The 21,208-nt window shown below is 33.2% G+C and overlaps 1 protein-coding gene and 1 pseudogene across 1 annotated transcript in view; both read right to left on the reverse strand.

Moving 5' to 3' along the window:
• GPR137C (G protein-coupled receptor 137C) overlaps nucleotides 1-21,208 on the reverse strand; it is a 47,592-nt gene that overhangs the window by 2,899 nt on the left and 23,485 nt on the right. The window contains exons 2-6 of the mRNA XM_016198243.2: nucleotides 20,330-20,373; nucleotides 18,700-18,928; nucleotides 5,801-5,950; nucleotides 1,125-1,250; nucleotides 832-950 (exon numbers count right to left, since the gene is read on the reverse strand). Coding sequence (XP_016053729.2) covers nucleotides 832-950; nucleotides 1,125-1,250; nucleotides 5,801-5,950; nucleotides 18,700-18,928; nucleotides 20,330-20,373 — 668 coding nt within the window. The remainder of the gene's footprint in view (nucleotides 1-831; nucleotides 951-1,124; nucleotides 1,251-5,800; nucleotides 5,951-18,699; nucleotides 18,929-20,329; nucleotides 20,374-21,208) is intronic.
• LOC148094083 (U1 spliceosomal RNA) lies at nucleotides 10,427-10,569 on the reverse strand (annotated as a pseudogene).

The raw sequence follows: 21,208 nt of genomic DNA on the forward strand, positions 1-21,208 counted from the left end.
TAGTGTTCAATGAGTTTTATAATATATTGAAATAACATGATGACTTTCTACAAAATTTAATAACTTTTATCTAATATTCTTGATTCTATATAATATATTACAAAAGAATGAATAAATAACCATTCAGAACTAGAACTTGATTATTAGATAATAATAATAGTGCATATTATACACTAGGTTCTATTCTAAGACATTTGGTATACACACATAGAATTATGTATACATACACACACACACACTCAATCTTCATGGCAGTCCTATAGGTTCTATTATCATTCCTATTTTACAGATGAAAAACAGGCTAAAAAATGGGTTAAGTATCCAGATGAAGTGAGGATTATAAAAAATGCTCTATCAAGCTGAAAGCATTATGTAGGTGTGTGTTGAGGCTTTTGTTTTGCCCTGACACACAGCTAATAGTATGGATGTGCAATGATTTTGGAATTAAGGAGGTCACTAACAATTTCCCATGGCATCTAAGGTTCCCAAGAGTTTTATCTAGGGCTGCTCTGTGGATTTCGAATAGCACTATAGAAAACATACATAATCACTATAACAGTATTTCTTGCCTGCTGACCAACAGCCACCAGCTTGAGCCAACAAGGGATCCTGAAATGAACTGGTACCATTTACCACCAAAGGCTTAGAGTCTGATGATGGTTCTTTATAGTACAGGTCCCACCACTATGGGTTTAACATCCACTGCTCTAAGCTTCAATATTAAATGATTTTATTTATTGATATATAACACGAAATCACCTTTTCCACATTTGGGTTAAAGCTTAGATTTGTACTTCTTAATCTATTTCACTACTAGTTCAGTACATCTACCTTCCTTCTCTTGAACTTCCCAGTCTTGGCAGGTCATCATCACTATCGTATCGTCTTGGATTGTCAAAAAAGTAAGCTCTGGAACTATAATTGTGACTATTTATCATGCCAGCAGGTGCCTGTGAAAAAGTATTAGATAGAATGTGAAGATTTACTTTTCAATTAAGACAGGAGGCTGGGATCTATAATGCTTTTTAGCCTTAAACTTTGCCAAACATAGAAAATCAATATAAATGTTCCATTATTTTTAAAAATAAGGAGAACAGGCATTAGGGAACATTATGATATCTTACCAAATTCTGGTTTAATCTCTGTGCCCGGAAAAACAGTACCACTGACCATGCTGGCACATGTTCCCATAGGAAGAGGACCATTCCAAATACTATATACTCGTCTCCACTTACGTCTGGCATGTGAGCCTGTAAAGTATGGCAGAGCAATTTCAAAATCTGTTCTCTGTATAAGCAGTCACCCTCCACAATAAACTTGCTTCAGGTTGGGTAAGTTAAAACATACCAACTACAAGCACATAAAACTCTAAATTAATTTTCCATATTTTGTGGTTTCTTATGTAATGATATTTATCCTTTAAAGAATGTAAAAATGCATTGATGTTACATAGAAGAAACAGCTATTAACTTTTCAATGCCTCAATTTATGAAAATACATATTTTTAAATATGTCTTTATTGACTTAGACAGAGGAAGGGAGAGGGAGGGAGAGAGAGAAACATCAATGGTAAGAGTCATTGATCAGCTGCCCCCTGCACCCCCCCCACTGGGGATCGAGCTAGCCACCTGGGCATGTGCCCTGACTGGGAATCGAACCCCAATCTCCTGGATCATAGGTCCATGCTCAACCTCTGAGCCATGTTGGCCGGGTATGAAAATATTTTTAATATATGGATAATATGGAGTGATCTTATTTTTAGTCCCCATAGTTAAAAGAGGCTTATAAAATAGATTACCAGTTCCGGCTGCTCCACAGGCAAAGAGCACTTACCCAGAGTTACACCTTAGAGAATATAACATGTACATTGCTCAGCTCTTCTGTTACTTAAAAATATGCTTTTGTGCCTGAACTCCATATTGAATTTGTTTCTACTCTACTAGATATAGGGAGAGAAAAGTGGGAAAAGGAATGAAGAGAATCTGTCACATGTATAAATTCCTTCTCTTTAGAAATGTAACTGAAATTCCGCCCTGGCCGGGCAGCTCAGGTAGTTAGAGCATCATCCTGATACACCAAGGTTGTGCGTTTGACCCCAGTCAGGGCACATACAAGAAACAACCAATCAATGCATTAATAAGTGGAACAACAAATCCACGTTTCTCTCTCTCTCCCCCTCCCCCCTCCTCATCTGCTCTCTAAAATCAATAAATGAAAAAATTTTAAAAAAGGAAAGGTAATTGAAATTCTGATATAAGGGGATTCCAGGATTCCTTAAATTCAGTACAAAGTTAAATTAATATAAATAAAGATATGACGTGTGGTATGTCAAAATGCACTTTAGGAAGGGGACAGAGAATGCTGGGAGGTTAAATATGCATAGCTAGAGTACTGAGAATTACTATAGAAAACACCTGGACAACCAAGGAACTTTGAATGCTCTCCCATTATCAAGACTGACAATGCCCGGTTTTCATAAAAGTCATTACTTAAACATCTAAAAATGAACAAAATATTTAGTTTATATGTAGTTCTGGATAAGAGATAATTAATTTTATCCTAACAAACTAAATACATGTCCATATTCACTAGCTAATGACAGGCAATCAATTTCTCTCAAAATATTTAAATACTATCCTTTTAAAAACTAGTAAAACAGGTTTATGGTCAATAGATTTATGGTACTATTAGTATTATTTACAAAAAGAAAGGAAAATACTCCTTTGGGAGAAGTTTTCTCTGAAGAATAATTCCAAGTGCCACATATAAATGAGGATTTTTATTGAAGCAGTAATCACAAAACTCCCAACAAACAAAAGTCCTGGACTGGATGGCCTCACAGGCAAATTTTACCAAAAATTCAAAGGAGAACTAACACCTATTCTTCTCAAACTATTCTAAAAAATTCAAAAAAAGGGAAGACTCCAACCTTTTTTAATAAGGCCAGCTTTATCCTAATTCCAAAACCAGATAAAGACACTACAAAGAAAGAAAATTATAGGCTGAATCCCTGATAAACATAGATGCTAAAATTCTCAATAAAATATTAGCAAAATGGATTGAGCAATACATTAAAAAGATCATACACCATGATCAAGTGAGATTTATTCCAGGGATGCAAGGTTGGTACAATATTCTCAAATCAATAAATGTGATACATCACATAAAAAAAATGAAAGATAAAAATCATATGATCATATCAATAGACACAGAAAAAGCATTTGATAAAATCCAGCACCCATTTATGATAAAAACTCTCAGCAAAGTGGGGAAGAGGGATCATACCTCAACATAATAAAGGCCACATATGACAAACCTACATCCAACATCATAATCAATGGGCAAAAACTAAAAGCCTTTCTCTTAAGATCAGCAACAAGAGAGGGATGTCCGCTTTCACAACTCTTATTCAACATAGTATTGAAATAGCCACAGCCATCAGACAAGAAGAAATAAAAGGCATCCAAATTGGAAGGGAAGAAGTAAAACTGTCATTATTTGCAGATGACATGATATTGTACAAGAAAACCCTAAAGGCAATACCAAAAAACTATTAGACCTAATAAATGAATTTGGCAAATAGCAGGACACAAAATTAGTATTTAGAAAATGGTGATTTTTTTATATACTAATAATGAACTATCAGAAAGAGAAACTAAGAAAACAAACCCATTTACTCTTACAAAAAAAATAAATAAATAAGGTACCTAGGAATAAATTTAACCAAGGAAGTAAAAGATCTATTCTCAAAAAACTATATGACACTAAAGAAAAAAATTGGGAAGATACAAATAAGTGGAAGCATATTCCATGTTCATGGAGTGGAAGAACTAACATCATTAAAATGTCCATACTACCCAAAGCAATCTATAGATTCAACACAATTCCTATTAAAATACCAATGGCCTATTTCACAGATCTAGAACAAATATTCCAAAAATTCATATAGAATAAGAAAAAAAGACCCCAAATAGCCACAGTGGTCTTGAGAAAGAACAAAGTTGCAGGTATCATAATACCGGGTATCAAACTATTGTAATCAAAATAGCAGAAGAGAGAGCCCAGAAATAAACCCATGCCTTTATAGTCAATTATTATTTGACAAAGGAGGCAAGAACATACAATGGAGTAAAGACAGTCTTTTCAATAAACCGTGTTGGGAAAATTGGACAGCAACATGCAAAAAAATGAAACGAGACCACCAACTTACACCATACACAAGAATAAACTCAAAATGGATAAAATACTTAAATTAAGTATTTTATTGTTTCACATGTAAGATGTGAAACAATAAAAATCCTAGGAGAAAATGTAGGAAGTAAAATTCAGGCATCTCTTGTAGCCAGGGAAACAAAGGAAAAAATAAACAAATGGGACTACATCTAACTAAAAAGCTTCAGCACAGCAAGAGACCATCAACAAAATGAAAAGGGAACCCAACGTATGGGAGAACATATTGCCAAAATGATACATTTGATAAGGGGTTAATTTCCAAAATATATAAAGAACGTATACAACTCAACACCAGGAAGACAAACAATCCAATTAAAAAACGGGCAAAGGACCTGAATAGACACTTCTCCAAAGAGGACATACAGATGGCCAAGAGACATATGAAAAAATGCTCAACGTCACTAAGCATCAGAGAAATGCAAATGAAAACCACAATGAAGTATCACCTTATACCTGCCAGAATGGATATCATCAATAACTCAACAAACAAAAAGGGCTAGTGAGGATATGGAGAAAAGGGAACCCTTGTGCACTTTTGGTGGAAATGCAGACTGGTGTAGCCACTGTGGAAAACAGTATGGAGTTTTCTCAAAAAATTAAAAATAGAACTGCCTTTTAACCCAGCGATCCCACTTCTGGGAATATAGCCTAAGAATCCTGAAACACCAATTCGGAAGAATATATGCACCCCTATGTTCATTTCAGTGTTACTTACAATAGCCATGATCTGGAAACAGCCCAAGTGCCTATCAGTAGATGAGTGGAAAAGAAAGCTGTGGTATGCCTGGCCAGTGTGGCTCAGTGGTTGAGCATCAACCTATGACCCAGGAGGTCACGGTTCAATTCCTGGTCAGGGCACATGCTTGGGTTTCAGGCTTGATACCCAGCTGAGGGTGTGCAGGAGGCAACCGATCAATGACTCTCTCTCACCATTGATGTTTCTATCTATCTCTCCCTCTCCCTTCCTCTCTCTGAAATCAATAATAAAAAAAAGCTGTGGTACATTTATACAATAGAATACTACGCGGTTGTGAAAAAGAAGGAAATCTTAGCTTTTGTGACAGCATGATTGGACCTGGAGAGTATTATGCTAAATGAAATAAGCCCATTAGAGAAAGACAAATGCCATATGATCTCACTTATATGTGGAACCTAATGAACAAAATAAACTGACAAAATAGAAAAGAGAGGCCTGGATACATGGAACAGACTGACAGCTGTCAGAGGGGAGGGTGGAGGGAAGACTGGATGAAAGAAGGTGAAGGGATAGCCAAAGAACATATATGTATAACCCATAGACACAGACTACAGTGTGGTCACCACCAGAGGGAAGGGGGTAGGGAATGAGCTGAAGTAAGCAAAGGGTGGGGGGATGTGGACATCTGTAATATTGTCAACAATAAAAATAAAGTTGAAAAAAATAAACACAGAATTATAAGTATGATTATTGATAGTAGCCAGAGATTCCATAAAAATGTTTGAAGTCAAACACTTAAAATATTTTCCTAGTTAAGGCTAACTTCATTATTATAGTTTTAGGCTGGCAATACATACGTAAGGTACTTACCTTATCTGAAAGATTATCCCAGCCATAATTAAATGGACTTTCTAATGTATCCTGAGATATGGTGATCACCACCAAATTATAACATGCTCTTGAAGAGTAGAGAAGAATGACTACAGAGCTTACAACAACAGTCTGGCACAGAGACATACCCTAAAAGAAATGAAAATCATTATCACCGTACTCTGCACATGTGTCATGACAAGTTATTCACTCACCTACTAGTATAGTCAACTCTTGTACCCGTAGAGAACACTGAATGAGCACCTGTTGACATAAACTTTAATTATCTTGCTTTATAATTCCTATTCTTCAAACCACTTGTGTTTAAACTACCCTGTTAATACAAATAAGTTCTGTACCAACTCGCCCAATGGCACAAGGAGGAAGATTTGTTCTGCCACATTTACCTCACTCCCTTAAGTAATATATAAATAAGCAAGTTGGCAAAAGATCTGACTGATATTAATCAGAGAGGTAATTTAGTCATAATGAGAAAAGAATGGGAAGTGGAAGCATTAGTCTATTTGATACACTTAATTTCCAATAATAAAGGCCACGGATGCTAGATTATTTGCAATTTGCAGGGAAGTTCTCCACATTAGAGAATTCTTCTCTGACTTTCATACTTTCCAATGTCCTCCTGGACATCTGTGAAGAAGAAAAACCTGTTTATAATGATCTGAGCCAAAAGCCTAATTCTGTTATACTTATAAACAAAGTTTACATTTGTATAGTTTAAATAGATGCCAACATTTCTAGAAACATATATATCATGTAAATTGAGGGAAATTTGTCTTTTGTCAAGAATGGTCAAATATTTCAGAAAACCATGAAACTGCAGCAATACTGCTTGTGGTAAGTAAGACACCAATGCAACACACCTCTAGCAGTCCCACTCACAGTTTCTATGTATAGGTACAGCATCTGAGTACGACATTATGCCCCAAAATGTACATATTGAAATATTTGCTAATTACTTTTATTTCCCCTTTCTATTATAATTAGGGTGATTACATTGAATTTTTGAAGTTACGTATATAGGTAGGTGAAACAATCTATTAATTTCAGGATAGAGACAGGTTATTAAAAATGTGATTAGAAGGATGCACTAGGTTTGGTAGGATTGAGAACCATCATCATAAATGACTTTATTAGAACATTACATTTTAGAGGTATATCAAAAGAAAACTAAAAGATGAAAGATATCTTAAAAGGTGTTGGGATAGTAACAAAGTACCTTCTCTGAGCTAACCCACTACCAAAACAAAAAGTATGTGCGAAAAGAAATAAAGCCCTAGCAATATTAAAAAATTTTTAAATCAAGGCTAAAATTTTTTACAATGTGCATTTTTATTTTTTTGACTCCAAAAAAATGTTCTTAATAAAACAGCTAATCTAAAACCAATCCAGATCTAATTTTAAAAGTACTACATTATTAAAGTTAGGAAACAAGAAAAGTTAGAATGACGTTGAGAAAGTTAAGCATTACCTTCTGGAAAATAATAAGAAGTACATTTATATAGTCACTGCTTTAAGAAATAGAAAGACATCTTATAATATGGAGAGATGCTGCTAATACTTGTAAATGCTATAAAAACTTTAAAAAAAGGCTGTGAGAAAGAGCAAAGAATCAGTACTACCAAAGCAATTAATAAAACAAAATTGCAGCCAAATTACATTCATATAACAATGAAAGAAGCTCATTGATTTAGGAAATGAAGTAAGATTCTTCCTGCAAAATACGGAATTATAAAACAAAAAATAAGGACCCAGCAACACGGAAAATGTTGTCAAAAGTTAAAGAAAATCTTCCTAAATGAACAGTCATAACAAACAATCCTATTCAGAAGCAATCCTCAAGGAATAATTCTCCCTTCTTCCATCTCTGATATTTATATACCATTAAAAAAATTTCCATACTTAACAAAGAAAGAAGAGTTACATCTCACTCCAGTATGCATATCATTAACTAGAGTTCAATATTTGTTTACAGGTGGTTTTAGAATGTGGAATAGACAGAAACTTCAACTGACCATTTGAGTTTTGACAAATGTGTACACCTCTGTAACCCAAATCTCTACCAAAACAGAATATTATCATTCCAGAAAGTTCCCTCACACCATTTTCCCCAAACTATTTTGTTTTTACTACAAAATAGTTTTATGAAATCATAGAATATGAAATCTTTGATAGGTTTCATTCACTTGGCATAATGTTTTGAAATTCATCCATACTCTTGGATATATCAGTAGTTAGAGGTCTTTGTATTGCTGAGGTGGGTGGGTAGTTAGGTCCTTGTATTGCTGGTTTGCTCAAGAGTTTTGTAGCGTTAGCACTGAAAGTCCCACATCCCAGAAAAGTTCTCAGTCCTGGGCAAACCAGCACAGCTAATTCCACTAAATCCACTGTATAATTTTGTTTGTTTATATGACAGTTTATTTATCCATTTTTTCTGTTGATGGATAATTTCTATCAACATTCTTATACAAATCTTTTTGTGGACATATGGTTTCACTTTTTTGTTTTTTTGGTAAATACGTAGAGTGGAATTGCTGGGTCATATGGTACATATTAGATCAGCTGTGTAAGAAACTGCCAGATCTTTTCCCAAAATGGATGTACAATTTAACACTTCCAATGAAATATTAAGAGTTCCAGTTGCTCCACGCCTTAGAAAACATTTGGGGTTGTCAATCTTTTTATTTTTAGCCATGCTGGTGGATGTGTAATAGTACCTCATTTTGGTTTTAATTTGCATTCCCTTGATGGCTAATGATATTGTGCTTATTGGCCACTTGTCTATCTTCTTTGTGAAGAATCGATTCATAGCTTCTACCACGTCTAAATTGGATTATCTTTTGTTGTAAATTATTGAGCTGTATTTTGAAAACCTGACGTTTTCCTTGTAACCCACATGGAAACACAACAAGAATTTAATAATATATTATTACTTAGGAGTAGGTAGTTACTGTTTAGTGGATACAGAGTTTCACTATAGGATGATGAAAAAATTCTGGAGATGGACAGTGGTGATGGTTGTACAACAGTGTAAACATACTTAATGCCACTGAACTGAACACTTAAAAATGGTTAAAATGATAAATTTTGTTATGTATATTTTAGCACAATAAAAAAAATCTTTCTCAACACACAGCTTCCCTGTTTATCTCTAAGATGCTGAGAAAGATGAAAGTGTTAGAATTCTTTGACTCAACAAAGAAAAGAATCTACCTCAAAGGAACTGGGTAAAACGGATTTCTTGTTTTGCTTTATTAAATAAAATGTAATAAAAACTATCTTTCAGCCCTGGCTGACTAGCACAGCTGACTGCGGTGTTGTTCCATTCTTGCCGGTTCGATTCCTGGTCAGGGCATATACTTAGGTGCTGTCAGGGAGCTAATGGGAGGCAACTAACCAATGTTTCTCCCTCACATAGGTGTCTGTCTGTCTGTCTCTCTTTCTCCCCCTCTCTACCTCCCCCTTCCTCTCTCTCTAAAAATCAGTGAAAGCATATCCTCAGGTGAGAATTAAAAAACAATCTTTCAACAGGCTTTATAAATGTTGATAATATACCTTATTGTGTCTTCTGCAACACATCATTTTTGAATAGCATTTTGGTCCAAGCATCATTTTGAGACCAATCATTCAGAATGTAAAGCAAAAAGAATTAAAATTTTAAATGCAGGTGTGGTGATAACTTTAAACACCAAAAACTGTTTTTACAACTTTCCAGAGTGGAAATGAAAAAGCCATTCAAACAGTCACAGGCTGCTATTATACTGCTGAAGTACACACAATAGCTGAGACCAGTGAAGCCTTATATAGTTGACATTGTTGAATGAATGCCTGATAGATGCAAAGTCCATAAAAGAAATCATGACATTGCCAATTTCCAATAATACAAAATTTACTGATTTAAAAATTTAACTGAAAACATAGAGAGTGAATTAATATCTTGCCTACTGAATTATATTTTTGCCTTATAAGTAAATTAATCTGATGAAGCAGGACTAATATTGCTTGTATTCACCTGGTATCAGTACCAACTAATTATTCAGAAAGATATTCTTCTATGTTGATGCCTGAGAAATACAAGTGGTACTGAAATATTCAAAGTTTTGAAAATTCCTTTTTGTTTATCCTGGGCTGTGTTAATATTTTTACTAATGGTACAAAAGCAATGGAGGGTAAAAGTTCTGGGCCTCAGCAGAAATCAAGGCAGTGGCACCAAACTGTATTGTATTTTCACTACTATGCATTCCCAGTTAAAAAAGGAAGTCAGTTTCACTTAAGAATACACTTGACGTGAAAATAGTTATTAAATATTGACCCTAGAGGATTTTTTATTCAATACTCTGTGTGATGAGATGAGATGTGCACTTAAAGCAATTTTGCTACACAGTGAAATATTCTGGTTGCCTTGAAGAAAATCACTTGTGACTGACTTGTAAGCTGAACTAGCCACTGTTTTTCATGGAACACAATGTTTTACTCAACAGCTAACTATGGCTGATAGACAACGGTTATTCAGACTTGGTTACTGGGCACACATTCATTCATCTATCTCCTTCCTACCTACCTACCTACCTACCTACCTACCTACCTACCTACCTATCATCTATCTATCAGGGGAGAGTGCAAACTCAGTCCCACACTACCACAAATTATGCAGTTGAGTAGAGGGTCAGCACATCTGGAGTGCAATGGATAAGCCTCACCCTGGGAAAACCACCTTTGTGATCCTGGTATATCCTCTATCAGGTAAATATGGGCATACATTTTTAAAAAACATTAATGAAATGAGCCTGTCACTTTAAAGAAAACACTTAACAATATTTATTGCCAATGATGAAACTGAACTTTCAAGTGAAAATAAGTTTTGAAAACTTGTAAACACTTGTATATACTCTAAGGCTGGAAGCTTACCAAAACTTAAACACTTTCCTAATGAGATTGGTTGTGATAATAAAAAATGTCATTTTGGATATTGTCAATGAAATGAATCTACACTTTGAAGATCTGTGACCACTTTTTTCCAATGATCAATGCATGATGTTACAAAATTATTCGAAGTGCAACAAAAAGTTCGCTAATATTGTTTTAGATTCCATGTGGCAACTAACCTTTAAGAAACCTCCACTTCAGAGGTTTGGTGTATTAAAGAAGAATATCCACAATTATCTGAAAAGGCTATTAAAATTTTCCTCCATTTTCCAACTATATGTATGTGTGAGGATAGATTTTCTTCATATACTTCAACCTAAACAACATATCACAACAGACTAAGCAGAAGCAAACATGAAAATCCAGCTGTCTTACATTGTCAGAAATTAGAGATTTGCAAAATATAAAACAATGTTCATCTTCTCACTAGTTTATTTTTGCTTTGTAAAACAATGATTTTTCATAAAAACATGTTATTCATGTTAGCATATAATAGATTTATACTGATATTTTAAATTAACAAAGAAATATTTTCAGAACTTCTCAAATTTTAGTTCTAATAATGTATATACAGGTAGATTCAATCTATATAAACAAAAGCTCTTTGGGGAACTTCTTAGGAGTGTAATGGGGTCTTGAGACGGAGAAGTTTGAGAACCACTGCATGGTGATTATAATATATATCCTTAACTTTTCAGTCTAAGTGATGGTTAATATTCTACCACTTGATGTAAAATATAAGAACTTTGCAAACATATAGGTCCATTTATCCCCATCCTTTATACTATAGTTGTTAAATATATTATATAGAGAATTATATATTATATCTACATATGTATGCCTCACATGTTATAATTTTTGCTTTGCACAGTTGTATTTATTTTAAAGAAATTAAGAAATTATATTTACCCACATATTTACTATTTCTTGTGTTCTTCATTCCTTCCAAGAGCTGAAATTCAAGCTGCTTTTATTTCCCTTCAGTCTGTAGAATTTTCCGGGCATTTCTTGTAGTGCAGGTCTGCTGGTAACCAGCCCTCTTAGTTTTCTTTTATCAGAAGATATTTTTATTTCTTCATCGCTCTTTAAGAATATTTTCACTGGATATAGACATCAGAGTTGACAACATTTTTCTTTCAGCATTTTAAAGATTTGTTTCCATGTCTTTCTGGCCTGCATTATTTCTGATGAGAAGTGAGTGATCATTCGAGTCAACGCTCCCCTATGTAAGGGTCATTTTTCTTTACTCTCAAGATTTTCTTTTCTTTTCGGTTGTAAGCACTTTGACTACAATGAACCTAGGAGAGATTTTCTTTGTATTTATCCTGATTGGGGTTGCTGAGCTACATGAAAATGTACATTTCTCTTTCCTTAAAATTGGAAAATTTAGGTCATTATTCTTTTAATATTTTTTCCAACCTCATTCTATCCCACTTTTTCTTTGGGTATTACAATAATACATGATTAAGCCCTGAGACTCTGTTCATTATACTATCATTTCCATCCCCACACCCTTCTCTGTTCTTTAGGTTGATTTCTATTGATTTAAGTTTATTTACTCTTCTTTCATCCTCAATCTGCTGTTAAGCCCAGCTAGTGACTTTTAAATTTTAAAGTGTATTTTTAATTCTAGACTTTTTTTTCATAGTTTCATATTTCTTGAGGTTTCCTATTTTTTAATTCATCCAAGTATATTTTCCTTTACATCCTTGAGCATATTATAAAATCTTTGTCTGATAAATCCAACATCTAGTTTATCTGGGGAGGACTGCTTCCAGTAATTGCTCTTGAATATGAATTAAATTTTTTCTGTTCCTTCAGATATCTAATAACCATGGAATGTGAGTGACATGTTTTAGAAAATCTGGGTTTAGTTATCTTCCTTAGAAAAGTATTGATTTTCCTTTTTCTCTCTCTCTGTCTTTATTTTTTTAGCAAACAACTTGGCTAGACTCAAATCCCAAACTGTCTCCCATACATGGATAGCAGCTGAAATCTCAGTTCAATTTCTTTATCCTTAACTGTGCTGCTTGAAGTCTGTCCTGTACATATGTAGTTCAGGTATCAGATAAAAATTTGGTATAGTTTATAATCAGAATTTGGGGTTTCCTCTATCTGGCTGTCTTCTTCCTGAGACTTCCCATTCACTTTCCATCTGTGGTAGTTACTTGAATTTTGTCTTCTGAATTCTTCAAGCAAATAAAACAGCAGGCTGTTCTTCAGGTTTTGGCTGCCCCATGGGTGGGACCTTCCCTCAGCCTAGAAGCTGTAAAAAACAGGAAACTCACTCAGTGTCATTTCCTTCTTCTAAGTGGTTGCTCTCCAGTGCCTTCAGTGCTTTTATATTTTGTCCAGAATTTATCATTGCTATCTGTGGAAGGCTGGTCCAATAGAAGCTAATCAGTCATTACCAGAAGCAGATCTCTGCACATGTTTTTTGAAACCATGTCACAAATGCTATTTCTATTTTGAAATTAAAATGCCAAGCTAAGCATCAAAAATAAGAAAACAAAGTACTAGTCTTAATTAGTAAATTTAAAAATATATTTTGACAATTACAAGGTCTAAACAGTTTCAAAAGTAGTTCTATGCTGCTGAGACACAATGAAATTAGTACTCTGGCTCCTATGGTCCTATCATTTACAGAGTAGATGGTTATTACTGGGTAGACATTCTGGACATGAAAAAATAAAAAAAATTTGAAAATGCTAGTTGGTCTAGTAAAAGGGTCTGAAGTATAAGGGGGACAGCTACTTGAGCTCAGGATTAGATAAAAGTTAAAAATAAAATGTAGGGTAACAAAGGCAACAAACTAAAGAAGTGCCACAATTTAAGATGAATATAGTAAATCCCAGTAACTCAAGAAAGAAATAACACAATATTAAAAAAGTGGCAACAATACCTATTATAGAGGATGACGCGGCCTCTATTTCGCCACCACCATCCTCTTCAATTCTGGGTAAGTCATATTTCAGGGTGGTGGAAGAGAAACTGATAGTATTTTAGCTTGTTTCTTTAATTATGGCCTACATTAGTAAAAACCACTTCTTTAGTTTTATAGGATGAGCTGGTCCACGTGAAAGATCAGAAATATAGTTTAGTGGAATGTTACTGTGTCTCTGCAAGATGTGGTTGCTGCCTCTCATCCCAACAGATTAATTAATACATCTTAACAGATCAAGGGTTGAGTGAACATGGGACAGAAAGGCTTCCTTAGTAAATAAAACTGTTAGGAATCCAGGAAAGAGAAGGAGAGAATGCATTATTTGAAATGGCTGACTGGGCAGGGAGACAAGCTGATCTTGATCATAGACAATAATTATTTTACACTCTTATCCAGATCTAAAATTGTACATGTCTCTGGATCAGAGACATAAGTCTAAAAGCTTAATTTTTATTCCCACCTTGTCTTTGAGCGGTCTTTCATACAGATAGTCCCAAGCTGCCATTACAAGAAGTAAGCATCTGCCATCAGCTTAAACATTTTTGTGCTGATAAATTATTTTGTCCATTAAAAAATAGATGCCTTCGGGGGAAGGGGGATGGGGACATCTGTAATAGTGTCAACAATAAAAATAGACGTCTTCTATATTCTTATAAATATTCCTATTTTTTCTGAAATGCATATGGATATCAGAATAAAAATAATTTTATCAGTATGCATTTTAATGTTAAAAGTTATATTACAAAATTCTCATAATAAGTAAATAAATTCAAATGTACCAAGAAATCATACAAATGAAGGAAAGCAAACAGCAATAAAAAAGTAATGGGAGAAAAGGTTGGTACTAACAAACAGTCATGCCAATAAATATATGAACTATTTGTTTACCCTATAAAGAGTTTGTTATAAAAACCCCAAACTCTATAATATTTTGTCTAAGTTAATGAAACACATTTGAAATGTTAACAATAGACAAAAAGTATTGACTGTTATACCCATGCAAATAAAACTGAGATTATAATAAGTAATACAATAGACTTCAGAACAAAAATACCTATAATTAAAAAGGCCATTACATAATTTCAACATTTGTTCCCAAAATGTCTAAGAAAAACTAGTTAAATATTAGATGAAATGTAATATGTCAGAGACACCAACCTTTATCAAAGTCTGGGTGGAATGGTATATAAAAAGGTAGAATCAAGTAAAATTACAATATTTAAAAGAGAAATCTTGGTTTTCAGTGATTCTTATTCTTTTTTTAGATCACTGTTCCTTTTGAGAATTTGGTTTTCTATACAGAACTCTTCTCCAGATAAATTTTGCCAACAATTTCAGGTTTTCAACAGCTTCCTGGAGCTACATGACCATCCCCTAGTACACATTAAGATCATAATAGCTAACATTTGTAAGCACTTCCCAAGTGGTAGGCATTATACTAAGCACTTTATATGCATTTTCACTTATTTTTTATAACAATCTTATACGGTAGATACTACTTTTATTCTCTTAACAACCTGTGAGATCAACACTATCATTATTTCCATTTTATAGATAAGGAGGGTGAAGCTTAGAGATGCTGTTACTCGTCTAATGTCACGTGGCCAATAAGGAGAGATGGGTTTACTTCCTTATCTCTCTGATCCCAGGTTTCTGACTCTTAATACTATGACACACTCTCAATAAGGTCTTTCCAAATTAATTTTAAAAATCAATATACCTGAAAAGAGATATAAAATATCCAAAAGTATACCCAATCCAATTTTTTATTTGTATCACTCATATTGCAAAAGAGAATTTGAAGTAGTAAAATGGATACACAAAAAAATAAAAAATGAACATAGGAATGTGTGTGTGTGTGGTAGGGGGCAGGGAAGGTGTTGGTAAAAAAGTGAGAAAAAACTAGAGGTAGAGTCAGAGGTAGAAAATGGACATCATAAGGTTGGTCATCTATGATTGATGAGCCACATAATTGCCTCTGACCAACATAGTAACCAGAGGAAAGAGGGACTTAATCAATAATGCTTTACCTGGTGCTGAATTAGAGAAAAAGGTCTTTTCTGGAGAACACCGCAGACAATATCCTCAACAATACATAATATACAACAATGATTTTAGGATAAATGTTTTTTACAAGACATTTCTTACGTATTTCCTGATGTAGGTCAAAGCATGATGTCAGAGTGTAGGTCAGAAAAGAGCTCTATCCAGGGCACAATGCAGTCTTAGTACAAAGCTGCAATGATCTGGATTGGGCTGAGGGTAAAATGTAGAATAAATAGGGAAATGAACAGACTGTACATCCTTTAGGTAATCTTTCTGGCAATTAAGCTTTTGAGTTTAACAGTTGAGAATTTATTTTCTCTAACAAGAACCTGGAGAGCAGAAATTCTACATTGTTTAGTAGACCAGATTCATACGCATGGACAAGCAAGCAAAGAGTAAAACTGATGACTTCTTATGGAAGCGAGAGGGTCTGAACAGGACAGATGCCTGAATTTTAGACTTTCTGCCAAAGTGAGTTGAAGGAAGAATTATATATAGAGATAATATCTATTTCACACTGATGTGTAAATATGTAATGTTTGAGATGTGTTTGAAATCTAAACAGCAAATGCTTTGTTTTTGTTAAATAAGAGTATAAATAACAATTAACAAGATTATAGAAAGCTGCCAAAGCAGTACTCAGAAAACATATTGCTCTAAATACCTTTAATAGTTTACAAAATAATACATTAAATACCTATATAAGAACATAAACATGGTACAAGATAAACTTAAATATGTAAGAAAATAAAAAAAGAAAGAGCAGAAATAAGCTATTCAAATAGACAATAACTTATGTTTAAAAAGCAAGTTAGAGTTGCTGCTTTGAAAAAGAAAATCAAATCATAGTACTGTTCTAGTTGGTAAAAAAATAAAATAAAATTTTAAGAGAATTCAGATAAAGAGTTATTCCTAAATTTTATTTTGGAGATGAAGAATTCCTAAAAAGGGGAAAGATTAGAGTTATGCCTTTAAACTATGGTAAGATAAAGACAAACAGGTATAGAGCACTGGGAGGGGGAAAGGCATTCCTGGAACATGAAACAGCCTGAGGATATAGAGATAGGAAAGCACACTATGTGCTATTTATAAATAAGGTAGGTCAGATTTGCTTGGGCAAATTATGCAGGATCTCATTATCACTGAATATGTAGAAGAAGGAAGGAAGAATAAAATGAGAAAAACAGAAGACCCAAATCTGAGCTTTAAGGAAATGCTCTTAGGGATAGCAAGAAACAGTAACACTGTGGAAGCAGAGGAGGTAGATGTTCAACAGACAGTTGTTAACTGAAAAAAAGAAATGGCCATTACTGTGATTGTTACAGAAGTCAAAAAACAAAAAGGAGTCTAGTGATTTTACAAGGAGAATGTGAAAGCAAGGTGATTATTCTTTGAATAAAGAAGTTTATAACCTAGTTAAGAAGACCAAGAACTACTGAACAATACAATATAATACAAATAATCTAGTATCTCATGTTATATTTACCTTTATAGGTACGTATTTGAACACATCTCTGTAGTGTTCCTAGAGAATTCTGAATCCATGTACTTTTTACATTTAAGACTTTTAAAAATTAATTAAGTGAATACCTTTCATATGATAGCTAGGGGAAGATGTTTGAAATAATTCAGATGACCTTTTTTTCCGATTGGCAATTTTACTCTATTCAGAGAATTATCTATTTCAAAGCAAGTAAAACCAAACTTAGAAAGTTGCTTGGTATCCAGAAAAGAAGCCCTTTAAAGTCAACCACATCTACTAATGCTTTATTACTAGACAAGAGGTATGAATTCTATGGTGATGTTATTACATTAAGTGAAGGTGCTGTTGCTACACCAAAAGATTATGTATTGTAATAGTGACAGTATTATTTTTAACATTAAACTGAAGTCAGAATTAGCTAAAATACTTAAATTTTATGAACTTTTAAAAATAGAAGTTGAATAAAATAATTATCCAGGTAAGATTAATAGGTTTGAAAGTCTAAGTTAGTCTCTTTCTCTTCCCCACAGCCCTTCTCTCTCTCTATAATATTATATATATTTCTATATTTATTCTGCATTCTGCTGATATATGTTTAAAAGGTAAAATTAAAGTCTCCACCTAAATTAAAGACAAGTTGATTACCATACATTTAATTATAATACTTGACTTTACTAGGGCTATATTAAGGATAACAACAATATGGAAGTCTAAAAATATTTCAGAGAACTGTTTTGTTTAGGACACTCTCTCGCTTATCTTCAGTGAATAGGCAATGAAGCCAAATGATATCAAACTCATTTACATGTATAAACCCACACCCCAATAACCACACATCTATACACCCACACCCAATGCCACACATACACTGTGATGACTGATTCACAGCTCAACCACACTGTCAATCAACAACAATAGAAACTTTCAGGGTTTTTTGTTAATGGGTTAAGCATTAGGTTTCTGTTTGCTGATCCAAAATATAAGGAAAGGGAGAATCAAGGCATTTATAAATTTAGTTACATGACGAGCTGTTTTAAATATCATAGGAACTTCATTTATGGGGTGAAATAACATTTTCTAAACCTTTATACGAATAAGCACCACTTTATCAGTACAAATCTTAACACTGCTAACCCCAAATCTGGTTTGTTTTATGACCATACAGCCACCCTTACTGAGGAAGTATTAAATTGTTACTGTGGCTTTATGTATTCAACTATTTGTGATCTATTGATATAAACTCTGGATTATTTCACTTAATTAATCTCCAATGCTGAAGATATCAATTATAGAAAACACAATCATAGAAAATATAGTATGTTTAGTTAAGTGCCAAGTTTTGAATACTTTTAAATTTCTTGTGACCATTCCTTCATGCTCAAAAATGTACTTGACATTCAGAATACTTTAACAAATATATAAACTTCCCATTAAAATATGCTTCATATGATGATGATTTGAAAATTTAAGAAATATACTTACCTTTGATTCGAGGTAGACATTTGCTGATGACATTTTTGTAATTTTGCATATGTAACTAACTAAAGAGATGGCACAAAGAATAAACAGGCTATCATTAATTAATGCTCGCACAAACACAGTCCATTTCAACTGATTTTCTGGGACATCTCCATGGACTAGCATTGCACAAGTCAAGTTCACCACTAAAAAGATAAGGCTTGCCAATATAAAGGCCAAATGCAATAGAATTCTGAAAGAAAAAAAATGAGTTTGTTAGATATTTATAAATTAAATTTATTAGTTTGTTACTTTAGGTATAATAACTCCTTCAATTTAAAAAGTTTATAATTTCATTAAATACAAATTTAATAATCAGAGTTTCTTGAGCTCTCTTTGATGTTATAAAATTTAGTGTCTAAAGCATTTAAAAATGGCATTAGACTTTAAGGCATTAATTTAAAAATAACCTCATATGGACTGGAATTCAATTGCCTCTACCAGAAGAATGTAGAATTATTTTAACACTAATTCGAGCAATCCTGAATTTTTCATTTTTATAACTACTAAGCATATTTTCATTGATCTTTTCATTCCAAAAATTACCAGGCTTTTATAATTTGCCTGGAAAATTAATAAACTACCTAAATTTAAATTGATCATTAATATTAATTTTAAGAGGAAAGGGAAATATGTTTTAAACAATATTTAATTTTATGAACTTCTGTATATCCATAGTAAACATTACTTTCAAACATGAGTAAAGAACATAGGGACAGATGAGTTTCAAGCATTTATCAACACCTCCTCTTCTTATAAAGTTGCATATTTACTATGTATACAGAGAAACTCTGAAAATAAAATGCTTAAAAACTTGACCCTAAGAAAAATTAGACTACCTTATAAAACTCTTCAGGTAAGGTGTGGCTATCTATATCAAGTAGCTGTAAGTTATCTATATGAAAGTAATCCCAGTTCAGATACATTTATATCCCAAATTAATGTGATCCAGACGTTTATTTGGCATACAAATATCTTCTATTTTGGGTCACTTTCAATAGGGCAAGTCATAAAACATTGTCTGCCTTTGGCTATAGCTTATGCATGGTAAACTGAAGGTAATATGTAGTCTGTAACAAGCAATTTTTGTTAAGTGTACATGCAAAGGACAAAGATTTTAATTTGAGAAGTTTAGATCTTAATAGTCTCTCAGATTAAATAATAAAAAGAATAATTTTAGAGCGATTAAATGAGTTGCATAGTTAGCAAGTTAGTGGGAGAACTGGTCTGAAACCCAAGTGTCCTGGCTTGAATTTTTGAGGGTAATCGGTACTGAAACATTACTTTTTTTGTGTGTGTGCAATGATACAATACATTCTTTCTACAAAAAGCATAATCTAATTTTAGTGTTTGTGGACCCTATGAAACTACATCTGACATCTGAATCAGGATAGTAGCAGAGCAGCAAAAAAAGGTATTAGGCAGCAATATGGTTGAAGAAAGAGTACTGTGGGTTACTCAATTCACCTCCTATGAACTAATCTAACTATATGATTTTCTTTAAAACTGCTAAGGCACACTCAACCACCATGCCCTTCGACCTTGAGATGTCTACTGTGAATAAAAGTTAAATCTTGCTACTCATGAAACTTACTTGTGTTTGTCAAGTTCAGTGGCACATCTGACTTTACATATAACCTATAAAGAAAGTATAGAAAAACGTTTTGAAAGTGTGTAATAGAAAATTCTTAAATTTGTTTTGATTTTGTGTTTCAAAGTGATACAACTACAAATAACAACAGATAACAAATAAAATTCAAATGTTAATAGGACTACCATGAAGCAAAAATAGGCAGGTTTCCCAAGGCTTAAACAATACATTAGTAATTTTTTCTTATACTCTTAAATTTCTTTATTTAAAAAATTAAACTGAATTTATTTAGTTTAAACATTTATTAAACTTTTTATTATGAGGCAGACATTGTGCTGAATGGTTTGCTACCTATTCTGACCTTCATTATATTACTCATGTTTTGTCCTAAAATGGAACTACTTACTATATGAATATGGCTGAGTGTTCTCCAAAGATTATTTCTCCTAAGATGTAGTAAAAGGAAACTAGGGACCAAAAGATGAATACAAAGATAATGAGCATATACCATATATAGTAAACTTCTTTCCTTCACAAAGTCTTGCAAAAGGGAGATCCTCAAATACTTGTTAAACAAAATTAAGCAGGTAGGTAAGAAGAACTTGAAATAAACATGGAAAACTCTGAGAGCATAGTGTAGAACGTCTCAGTTCCTTACTAGTGAATTTGGACTTTATTATTTAGATAATGGAAAAATATTGAAGGTTTTTATGTAGGCACTCTAAAATACAGAATTTCATTAATCTGATATCAGTGTAAAGGCTATTACAAAGGAACTACAGAACAGAAGTAGGAAGACCATTTACAAGACTATTGAAATTGGGTATGAACTTTGGGAGCCTAGAATGAAAGAGGAAAGTATAAAATATTATAAAGAAAAAT

The sequence above is a fragment of the Miniopterus natalensis genome, chromosome 1 (genome assembly GCF_054644295.1).
Source record: "Miniopterus natalensis isolate mMinNat1 chromosome 1, mMinNat1.hap1, whole genome shotgun sequence".
In the NCBI taxonomy this organism is placed as follows: Eukaryota; Metazoa; Chordata; class Mammalia; order Chiroptera; family Miniopteridae; genus Miniopterus; species Miniopterus natalensis.